At 50.6% G+C, this 12,171-nt stretch overlaps 1 protein-coding gene across 1 annotated transcript in view; it reads left to right on the top strand.

Moving 5' to 3' along the window:
• LOC144942727 (uncharacterized) overlaps positions 1-5,125 on the top strand; it is a 37,588-nt gene extending 32,463 nt beyond the window's left edge. Inside the window, exon 6 of the mRNA XM_078870016.1 lies at positions 4,556-5,125. Within this exon, the coding sequence (XP_078726142.1) occupies positions 4,556-5,125 (570 nt within the window). The remainder of the gene's footprint in view (positions 1-4,555) is intronic.
• The last annotated feature ends 7,046 nt before the right edge of the window (positions 5,126-12,171 follow it).

Consider the following 12,171-nt stretch of genomic DNA (forward strand, 5'->3'; position numbering starts at 1 on the left):
CTGTGGCTTTGAATTGACATTTTATAACCTATACCATCTGTATAAATATACGCGTGCTGCCATCTGAAACATCTGAACCAGGCGTTTTAAAAGCAGGTTTTACTTTTGGTAACGCCTCGATTAGAAAGGTGACGTGGACAATTACACGCAGTGGTGCCGCCCGGAATTGGCAAAGTGAAGGCTTCAGGCCCCAAGCAGCTCAAGGGGCCGCGGATTCGAGACTAAAATCAGTGGTGCACCAAATATTAACTCGAATTCGACTCCTTACATGAAAAAAAATATCGAATTAATCTCTATCTTGTCTGTACCTTTCTTCTCGTGTAACTATATCTCTCCCTTGTATCTCTATTTTGTCTACATTCCTCTAGTCGTACTATCTCCTCCTCTTGTCCCTTCTCACGTCTACATCTTCCATAATAGAGGTTTTTTTGGGGGTTAGATCGCTTAAATATAAATGTGTCGTTAAAACCCGCCACCACCCGACACAGCCAACTAGTAAGGGTTGTCGTGTAAACAGAACGTACCAATTCGTCACTAGTACAGCACACCGGTGTGTTGGAGAACCAAGCCACAACATTTACAATCTGAGTACGACGTTTCGCCACTAATTACAACTAGTTCATCAGGCGACAGCCAGATTTGTGATCTGGCTGTCGCCTGATGAAGCTAGTTGTAATTACTGGCGAAACGACACATTTATATATTTATGTTATCTAACCCAACAAAAACCTGTATTGTGGATGATATTGGTCGCCAAAGCCTCCGTGTTAAACGTCTATATCTCTTCTGTTATCTCACCAATGCAGGGGGGTGGGGGGAGGTGGCAAAATAACCTCTGCTTGAAGGGCCCAAATCGGCCAGGGCCGGCACTGGCTATGCACAACACGTGTAGATGCCCGGCCCTTTCACCAGAGCGCAGCTGTACGACAGGACCCCACTTTGGGGTCGCGGAAGTTATTTCACCACACCGGCGTAGGCAGGACTACTTCAATTTAAAGCTTTCGTGACTGCAGTGATTCATCTTCTTGGTTCTTTCAGTAAAGTCACGTAGAAGGGAAATAATAAAATAATACAAATAAAACATAATAAGACGCTGTCTTTCCGACAGACCTGTTCTTCACCTGAGGACGGCTGCTTGCGTTGTGGCCGAAACGTCGTGAGAATTATTGTATTGTTTTATTATTATTTAATTATTTCCCTTCTACGTGACTTTACCGAAAGAACCAAGAAGAGGACTACTTCACTTATGTTGCCCACGATGTCGTCCCGCGGCAGCCCATAAACAGCCGCTCTACGCACGGTGGTCGCCCTTCCGCGCGCTGTCCATGCTTGACGTCGCGGAGCCGAACGATGTGCTGCTCGGGTTGGGCGAGGGCCTGACGGACGAGCAGGGTGGAGACGCGACACCAAGAGCCTTTCATCCTATTTGCTTTCAGAAACCAAGCGTGAATAGCAATCAAGACCAATGTGAGACAACAATTTTACTTTTCTTTGCTAGAGAACTCATCATCATCACCACAACCCATCGGCAGATAGCCCAAAGGTGGCCACTGCACATTTCGTCACTTGTTTTCACCTTCGTCCGTCTTGTGCCAATATGCTCAAGTCGTGCCGCATCTTCCTGGCACCAACCGCCCATGCCTTCAAGTCGCGTCTCTGCTCGGTCTTCCTCTCTTTCACGTTCCTTCCATTTTTCCCGATCGGCACACTTTTAATGTTCCTGTTGTCGTCGTCGTCGTCGTCGTTGTTGTCGTTGTCGTCCATCCTACGTATGAGCTCATCAACACACCGAGTGTTCCACACCCCACTGCTCAGGTGCAGGTGAAGGGCAGTGGCACAACTACCTTGGGAGCCTCGAGTCTCGCAGCACTGTCTCTGGAGCTGCGACATAGTTGCCATGGCAGCCGTAGTTGCCATGGCAGCCGTAGTTGCAGGAGCCGAATGGGTCTCCGGGCATCCCGAAGACGAGCAGGAAGTCCGATGGCCCTCTCCCCCTGTCAATAGGGGAAGCGCTCTTGGACTCCTCTCACACATCGGCCTGACCCCACCCCCCCCCCCCCATGACGCTCTCAGCAGAATCTCCAGCTCGTCCACCGCCTGTTCAGCCTCTCATTGGCCTCTGCTCTACGGAGCGTCGGCCTGTCCTTGGGCCCAAATACCAAAGGGATTCTTCCTACCTCGCGTCTCTCTTCACCGTGACTCTTATCATGAATCCCATTTCGCCACACTCAACCCTGCTTAGCATCCAATAGCTGTCAGATTTCCGAGGCACACAACGTAAACACCCACATGCAATGTGACGCGTGCATCATGAGCTTAGGCATATTTCGTGCACCCCGTTTGCACAGTGCCGAGCCAGTGGTATACACTCCACGTTCCTGTGGCAGAGGCCATGATGGCCATGAAAAAAAAGTTTGCGTTAACTTCCTGCAAACCAGTACGGTGCACGTGACTTTTCTATCTTAAAAATGTGAGAGGGGGTGACCCCCTGCTACTATGACTTGAATTCCTGACATTGTAGATCGCTTGCCGAATGCTGAAACTGCAGTGCCGCTCTCTTCTAGTGAACGATAACGATAGTAATAATAGTGTGTGTGTGTTTAAATCACTGTTCAACGCCCATCATTCAGGGGAGGGGAAAAGACACATGCAGACACAAAAAATAATAATTATTGTCAAAGGGTATGATGAGATCATGTCATCACCACCCTTTGTGCTGCCGAGGCCGAGACATTTCAGGAATGCCACGCGCGAGCTATTCGAGGCGACGTCGTCCGCGGCATGCGCGGTGCCGACGGTGCCGAGCGCAGTCGGGTCCCGGGGGGGGGCGCAGCGCGTAACCCGAGAGCTTCACCTGCTCGCCGAGGCATTCGTCGTCGTCGCGCGCAGCCAAGCCACGCCACTGCTGCCCCTGCGGTGCATTGTGTACATCAATGGGGGGGGGAGCAGTGGGGAGGGGAACACGGGTGGTGCATCTGTCGGTCGTGTCAGTCAGTAAACCCCATGGCACCTGGGTCTCTCCTCCCGTGACCTCCTGCCAAGTGACTGTGTCATAATTTGTGCGGACTCGAGGTGCACCTAGCCTGGCACACTGGCACAAGCGCCCCAGTGACGTCACCTCCGCTGAGTGGCGAACGGCGGTTGTTGTTGCAATCAATAGCAATCATCGTCATCATCAGCCACGCTGAATCTGACACTGAATGGAAATCCTCCACAAGCCACCACTGTCTCCCATGGCCCTGATGTAGCGATCTGTTCAGCTGATTTCACCGCTCCATCTCCCCTTGGAGGTCCTCTCGGGTGCGTTCTTTGTCTTGGCCGCCACTCCAACGTTTCTGTCGATCGCCGGCCATCATCCCTCCCAGCGACGTCTCCAGCACGTGGACGTGACTGTGCGTGTCTGTGAGTACTGGTGCAGTGTCTAGTGGGGGGGGCGGTGGCGGTGGCGCAGTAGTTGGCGCGCTGCGCTACGAACCCGGCGACCCGAGTTCGATTCTCGCTCACGGCCAATACCAGTGACGATTATCTGAACCGGTCTTGGGCCTTCCCTAGGTCGACTCGGCCTCAAATGGGTACCTGGTGCGGTGTGTAAACATCGCTACTAGGGGACAAAGATGCCTGGGCGTGGTGCTGGCCACCCACCCCCTCGTGTGCTGTGCCAGCCTCCATAGGTGCTCGCTAAACAGCCCTTGCTCCAACAGGTCTGTAAGGTTAAACAGGAAATATTTGTTGTCATATATGTCCATATAAATTATAAATACCAATGCCAATAAAAATGAGAGGAATGGCTTTTTAAGTCTGAAATCTACAACCTCTATCTGGAGATCTTGTGTGGGGCATGTAAGTGCATACTGATCATGCGTGTGTCCGAGTGTGCATGTGTTAGGTCAGTCAGGCATGATGCTGGCCTCTCCCCCCGTCGTGCACCGTGCCGGCCTTCATAGGTGCTGCTCGCAAACAGAAATCGCCCCAACAGCCTGTTAAGGCTACACGGGGATTTTTGCCTTGTTTGTGTCTACTTGTGTTTTAACCTTCGCTTATGTGGGTGGGTGGCGACACCAGTGCCGGATGAAGCGAGTCGCATCATGTTATAAAGGGGCCCTAAATAAATAAATAAACACATAAATATTCAAACACATACATTTTTTACTTGCATAGTAAAGTAATTGTATTTTTTCATTTGCTATTACAGCCAGATAATATGCCAAATCGCTAACCTTAAACACACAGTCGTTCATAAAAGTTGAAGGCGGTATAGTACTATAGTAATAGAGCAAGTGCAGAATCATTGAACCGTAATTAATAGCTTTCAAAGCATTTAGCGCGGGGCCCTTGAAAGTGCGGGGCCCGTAGCGTGTATGTAGCTACTCTTGCTGCCAGGATAATCCGGCACTGTGCGACACCCTGTTGGGTGGCCTTCATCCAGCAGTGGAATGACCACGCCTGCTGCTGCTGCTGATGATGACCACGACGACAATGAGGCACCGTCGCAGGCTCTCACGCCTCTTTTATCCCCCTCTCTCCGCCACCCCTGTCCCTGTCCCTGCGCGCACAGAGCAAGCGCTTTCGCCAGCCGCCTGCTCCGCCCCAGCGCCTCCGCAGCTCCCCGGCGGCCGCCCTCTTCAAGGATCGCACCTCCCACCGGGAGCCCCCGCCGGGAGCCCTCGCCTCCTACCGCTCCTCCCTCCCCGCGGGGATGCGCCAGGGGGGCCCCGACCAGTACCGGTCCCACCAGGAGTCGTACAGGTCGCCTCAAAACTACGACCATCACCAACAGCACCATCATCAACAGCAGCAGCAGCAGCATCAGCAGCAGCATCAGCAACAGCATCAGCAGCAGCATCAGTCGTACCGGCCCAACCAGACCCTGCTGCAGCATCACAGGAACATTTCATCGCCGCAGCTGTCGGGTCTGGGAGGGGCCGGTCGCTACGGGGGCGACACGCAGAGGGGTCAGCGGAGGGGGTCTCCCGGGGAGGGCGGGGGCAGCGGGAGTAGTGCGGGGGGCAGCGGGGGGTCCCCCCGGATCGGCCGGAGTCAGACGGCCGCGATGCCACCCCCGAGGGCCTCCGCCGCTTTCCGCACTCCAGGCTCGAAGCTGCAGGCGCACAGGCAGTACACCTGACGTGGGAGCCGTGGCGAGCGAGCGAGCGTGCGTGCGTGCGTGCGTGCGTGCGTGCGTGCGTGCCATACACTGCCGGCTTTCAGGAGGGTAGGCGCACAAGGCGGTGGGGTCGTTGTAATGTTCATTTTGTATAAAGCCACATTGTGAGCTGTTTTGGAGTATGATGGGGCAATGAAAAAAATATACATAAATAAATGCCCTTTCGTTCGTCGCTCTGTATGAAATTTACGTTTTTGTTCAATAGCCAGGGATTCATTGCAGCTGGGTTTGTTCACGTCAGTGACACTGAAAATACTTCCGTACCCGGCACACTACACCCAGTTTACCTTTAGCTATGGCTACTTACTTGTCATGTGCCACCTACTGCAGTCTACCAGCAACCTAGATGATATTCAGTGAGAAATGCATCCCTGCCAGCTGCCTATGAATGGGCCTTCCAGACCAGTGTCAAGGCATTAGCATTCCTTTTTAACACGACAGATTTGTTTAACAAGTCTTGCTTTTCTCGTGAGATTCTTGAAGCTCGAAATGGCCCAGAGTTTGGTTTGCTCAGTCAGATGCTGCTGGAAAATATTGGTCTGGAAGAACAAGAAGCCTGATACATTGAAAACATAATTCGATGTAAAATCACCGACGGATGCTTGTTTTATTTATTTACTTTGTTTCGGTTATTTTGCTATGGTAATAATATTTCCTTTTCTGTTCCACCTTTTGTCGCGAGACAAAGGAATTATGTTTTTGGAAACTTACGCAGCGAGCATTGTGACCTCACACGGCCCCCGAGAAGATGACGTGGCGGAGATACTACTGAAGTTACTTCAATATAGGCCCCACTATCCGCAATTGGTGGCGCATTTCTTGCATATGCCTGGCAATGAGTGTCCATCGCATGGCGATTAAACCGAAATGTTGAGTGCAGAGCTGGCATATGCCGAATGAGATGAAAGCCAAATCGATGTATTTTTTTCTCAATGCAGTTATTAAGTGACCGTGCTGAAACCATCAACACGCTCCATTCGAGAACCCAGTTAATAAGGAAAATCTTAAACCCAGAATTGAACCCAGGCTCTCAGCGGTGCCGGCTCAGTGTCTCTGATACGCCGTTCAACCCCCGAGCTACCTCCACTCATTCTTGTATTACACTCTGCGTTTGAACCGAGTCTCGGGGCCTATTATCAATTGGCATCAATAATTACAGTGTAATTTTGTGAAAAAGCATGTCTTACGGGGTGCATAGTAAATCCTGCGGGCATGTGAGGCGGTGGCGCTGTGGTTAGCGTACCGCGCTGGGAACCTGGCAACTTGAGTTCGATTGCTTGGCCATCAACCGGTCCGGGGTAAGCCTCCATGCCATTGATCAACCTTCAGCGACTGCTTTTGGTGATGTATGGTCAAACAACCACCACGACTGACACAGGCATGGGGAGGCCTTCGTTCAGCAGTGCAATGACAAGGAGCAATAAATAAAACGGCAATTAAACCTGTTATGACAAAATATATCTCATACTTGAAAAACGAGTGTCTAAGAATGTGCCTTAAGATTTGTCGTGAAGATGGCAGCGCTTGTGCACGTGTTAAGCATACAGAGGTGGCGAGTTACGCAAACTAAACTATTTGTATTTGACCAGGTAAGGCCCACTAAGCTATGTAGGTGTTTTTCAGAAGTGACCTGGCCACAAATGATAGCTCAACAAAGTGGCTTATCATGTGGAATTTTAGATCAGCCAAATAATGGAAACGTACCTTTCTAAATGTGGAGAAAAGTGCACGCGACCGCGGGGAGAACATCTAAACTCCGAATATACAGCAGGCATCAGGGTCGGAATCGAACCCACGATCTCCCGTAGACCAGGCGAGGTAGTTAACATTTTGCCACGTTGGCGATGCAAGGCCAGAGGTCTGCGGATGATGTCATGCAAACTATTTCATGCCTTTGCAGAATGGTCGCTACGAGAATGTTTCTCACCCGGAATTGAAAAAGCTGGGGGTAGCGTTGACACGATGGCTCGCACAATCGCACTGTGAAGCCAGAAGCATGAGGCCGATTCCGGGCCACGGCTAACTTTCGTGGCGAGCTGTACATCTGAACCGGCCCTAAACCGCTTCTCCGCACCCCGGCCCCACCCTTCTTCAAACGCCACTGACCAGCGCGGTGAAGTATGGCCAAACTACCGACATGGCATGGTGATTTCTTTATCCAGCAGTGAAATAACAGAGGGCTGTGAATTAAATATTACGTATTCGAATAATGAAAATCCGAGTGATGACTGATTCTGAAGAACTTGTTCAGCCGAGATGTTTTATGTGACCTTTGCAATGTTGGCTGGAGTTCCCATCGTGCTCAGACGCTCCCCACTTCAGCAATGTTTGATTTGGGCCCTGAGATGTTTGTCAAAACATTTTGCGGTGGCACGAGTTTGACTTCATCGCCAGTTTCGCATCATGTCATTAAACCTCTTGAGGTTGGCTCTCCTCTCTCTCTCTCTGCTGGATTGCTTTCCGTGCCGGTGATTTTTATTAAACAATAAATATCCTCTTAACCGTGGCTACTGTTATTTGTGGCCCCAGTTGATCTGTAAAAAAATATATTATCCGCGGATGGATGCACCTTATTACTTACGTGTGTTTTTTTTTATTATTGTGGATAAGTGGCGTCCGCGGATAAGAGGATGGGCGGAGTGGCGGTTCAGTGGTTTTCACGCCGCGCTTTGAACCCCACAATCGAGGTGGGCACCACCACCTCCACTTTGCCAACCCACACTAACCGCGTGGGGAAGTATGGCTAAACAACCACAACATGGCATGGAGAGGCCTTCATCCAACAGTGGATTGACAACGGACTGTAAATGGTTAATGATTAAAATGCGAGACATTGCCTGCAAGTGGGAGAAAATGTATCCTCTTATCCGCGTTATTTGTAGATAATTCACCCAGAATTGGTCTTGGAATCGCTGAATCCATCCTCTCATCTAAGGGCTTTTTGCGCAAGCCAGGAGTCAACAGCGAGTGGTGGAAAACTCATCGTATTGTCTGTGCATAACCACGTCGTTCCAGGGGCAATTTCTTTTCGGATAAATGCAGAAGATAGGATCTGCCAACAGCACTCCCACTCAACACCAGTGCGGATAAGAGGAGTTCTATTGTGTAATGTGTGCAAGTGATGACGGAGTGTATACTTGAACCCACAAAGCCAGGACACCCCCCCCCTCCTCCCGCACTGAAAAAGCCACCCCATTTCATAGAAACCGCGACCCAAATAACAATTTGCTGTCATCTTATTGAAGCTTCATTACTCTGCTCGTGCCTGGCTATGCTCCAGCATCACTGGGCCTGCTGTGTGTCTGGCCATGCTGGCACCTGCCTGTGCTGGGGCACATCGGAGGCAAGGGCTGGCACGACCACGCGCAGGGTTTGCCGTCAAAACCCGCTGGGCTGCAACCTGGTCAGAAGATGGCAGGTGCCCTCGTGAACCCACAGGTTGGGGACTTTAAAGGGTTACCTCCCCGGGAGTCGGGATCGAACCCACGGCTGCCTGCACACCACGGCCACTGCGGTGGCCACAGACTTGTGTTACGGGCATTGTCGGCTTGTTGAGAGACTCGGGGGTGCGGTCGGATTGTATTCGTGTATCGAAATGTCGAGTTCGACGCGGATTTGTGAACGGGGAGATGGAGCTAATGCATGTGAGGGAATGGAGTCTCGAGATGATGCCCCTTGCTGCACGCTGACGCGAATTGCGTTGAAGGAATTGGCACGTACTGTTTAATTTTCAGCAGTATTTATGATTTAGCTCCGTTACCAAGGCTGCCCCGCGTATACACGGTACACTTGGAGTGTACAGATGATTACACACGTTGTTTATATTTAATTTACGGTGCCCTTTAAATTTCTAGACTGTTCTGTTCACTCGGCACTCATCGGTCTCCAAGCGCAATCCGGCAGCGCGATAGCAAAAGGGCAGTTGTGTTTGTACAAGTTTCACGAACGATACGAGACATTGCTGCGGAATTTAATGTGTGTGTGTGTAAAAAGTAAATTGGAGGGCAAGATTGTGTCCGTGTGAATTGCTTCTTGCACCTCAGGGCTATCTAAATCGGCTCAAGCCTCCCATAAATAAGCGTGGATTCTGTGTGACCACCCTCGGTCTGAATCCATCCACCTCTCCCCGCCACCCCCTGCAAACATAGACGCTGCTCCTAAAAAAAAATGCCTAATTAGTATTTAAAAAATAAATATCATGAACCGTTTGATTACGCAAATAAAGTACCAACATACATTTTGAAAGGGGAGACGAGCAAGGTGTTTGTTTTTTTCGGTAAAGTCACGTAGGTGAAAAAGAAAATAAATAAATGACTTTACCGAAAAAACCAAGGGGTATGTACCCTTGCAGTCGCGAAAACTTCAAATCTAGAATTATAGGCAAGGTCTTCTTTGCGTGGCTGATGCAGCTGTAGGGATGTAGGGCAACGAGTGTCATTGGACATTGACGTTGCGGAGGCAGGCAGTTGTGTCACGTGCAGCGGAGTGCGTGGCTCTCTCTGACGCCGGCTCCGTCGTGTTTGTGAATTGGACATTGAGTTGTTCTCTGCTCCGGGGTCTTTTCTGGGTGGCCACGGTCGTAGACCGAAGATGTTTGAATTACAGGAAAGGTTCATTTCATGGCACGCAAAAAAGTGCTCTGAAGAAGGGTAATTTCCTGAAACATCGCCTTTTAAAAATAGTTTTCCCTTTAAGACCACCAGTGTCAGTGACAAATGCGTTGAGGGGGCTTTTTTTGTACTCCAGTAAATAGCTTTACGACGGAATTCACGTTCCATGGGTTGATGATTTTAATAGCTTTTTGAAGTTACATTTTCCCATTGTTGCAACACACGAAGGCAACGCTGCCGAGTCTTGAGTGTAAGCGAAACGGCCTCGTACGCTCTGCCAACCGTAAACACCGCCACTGTTATCACCAAAGTGACTGTGTTTTACACCGACGGGCGTGAGTGCAGCATTCGTGCTATTGCGTTAACCCGTATTACACCACGAGTGGAACAAAGCCCTTCTTCTTCTTGGTTCTTTCGGTAAAGTCGCGTAGAAGGGAAATAATAAAATAATAAAATAATTCTCACGACGTTTCGGCCACAACGCAAGCAGCCGTCCTCAGGTGAAGAACAGGTCTGTCGGAAAGACAGCTGTCTTTCCGACAGACCTGCTCTTCAGACAGACCTGTTCTTCACCTGAGGACGGCTGCTTGCGTTGTGGCCGAAACGTCGTGAGAATTATTGTATTGTTTTATTTTTATTATTTTATTATTTCCCTTCTACGTGACTTTACCGAAAGAACCAAGAAGATGAATCCCGGCAGTCACGAAAGATTTAAATCGAAAAATAAAGCCCTTCTTGTTTGAACGTTAGTTTTCAATTTGCAGATTCGTAAATGTATGTATGTTGAACTTCTTTCGCGCCGTGCGTGGCCAACCGTTGCTAATCGGAGGCGCGATAAATGAGACGTCGATCGTCGTACGTGGACGAGACGCAGAGCAAAAGACTTGCTTCGCTTAAACAAGGGTCTTCATAATTTCGATTTGATTCAACCAAATAACTCGTTATTGACCGCTAGCCCCTGCAGAGCAGAGTGGGGGGGAGGGGGACAATTGAGTGGTTGGTTTAAATTGTGTTCTTCTGTCTTTAAATGGAAAGCCACGACCACGGTGGCCGGAGGTGCCGCATGAGGCTGGCAACGACGAACGTGATATCATGCACCAAACAACGTACAGAAAGCAAACCAATGTGCACTGGATGTCATGCAGTACAACGTCGCTCATCCGACCATCGCATGTCCACGCTGACCGCTTAACCGCCCGCTCCCAGTGCAGCGTTTGCGCACGACTACGTAACCGTCGTGTCCTGTCGATGTTCACAAATCAGATCTTTCCACGTCGCCGCCTGGACCGCCCTCTCCCCATGTAGGTCGGTCGGTCGGATATGCGACGTTGTGCTGTGTGACGGGCATTCGGGCAACACGCCTCGCTGCCTACAAACGCAACGAGACGTGGTGGCCAGATGCTCCGAGACGTGAAAGAAAAAGAATGTGGTCGCGGAACGGACTCGTACCAAATTCCTGTGGAATGAGCTCATTCTTTTTCGTCTCCCGCTGTTGCCATCCCCTCCCACGTCGGCTGAGATGCGCTGCGTGGGCGGGTGCAGTCTGCCAGGTGCAGCTCTATGATCAGTGAAGGCTCCCGACGTCAAACCAACTGTCCGTCCAAATAGGGCGGCTGTCCTTCGTGGCCAGTGGATCTGACAGCGTTGTTAGCCCTGCTGCCCTCATGTAAACACTCATTACTCGGTGGAAAACATCTTAATATGTAGAGGACCGAAGAGCTTGGTCAATTATTGGCACCGGATCAACGCCTGGCTACCTTCCAGCTTGTGTCTAGTTCCTCGCGCCTCTGAGTTGTCTCTCTCTCTCTCGCTGTGAGAGTAAGCGAATACAAGTTGAAAGCATTACGGGTGTGTGCACGTGTACGGCCCTGTTTGTCGATCCGCTGTTGGATGAGGGCTTCCCCACACCGTGCCTGCGGGCTCTTGAGTATGAGGGTGGCCACTTGTCCAGGTTTGACCCGGACATCCCGTTTGAATTGGAATCTCGTGTTCAGGTGGCAAGAATTGATTCGTACGAAGAGTCTGGCTCCGCTACTGTGCTGAAACTGTCTTCCAGTAAGCTGCGCAGTTGTTATAATAGACACGGGATGAGAAATGTGTCTGGGTTTGTTTCTCCAGTGGACAGATGCCAACCCTCAGTGGGTGTTGTTTCACCGCACTTGCATCGCGCTGGCTGGCGACCACAAGCATAGCTGCTCAGTAGCTTCCAACATCCGTTGTGCATCGTGGGCACCTGCCCGGGCCCTATCCCGGCTCAAACCCTGCTTGGCTTCTGAGATCTGACGAGATTTGACGCATTCCGAGCGATGTAGTCACAGACCAAGGCCCGAGAGAGTAATAGATGTTACATTAATGTTGGGCGTGGTGACACTTCGCAGGCCGGGTTCGTGGATCAGG

Source organism: Lampetra fluviatilis, chromosome 1 (genome assembly GCF_964198595.1).
Source record: "Lampetra fluviatilis chromosome 1, kcLamFluv1.1, whole genome shotgun sequence".
NCBI lineage: Eukaryota > Metazoa > Chordata > Hyperoartia > Petromyzontiformes > Petromyzontidae > Lampetra > Lampetra fluviatilis.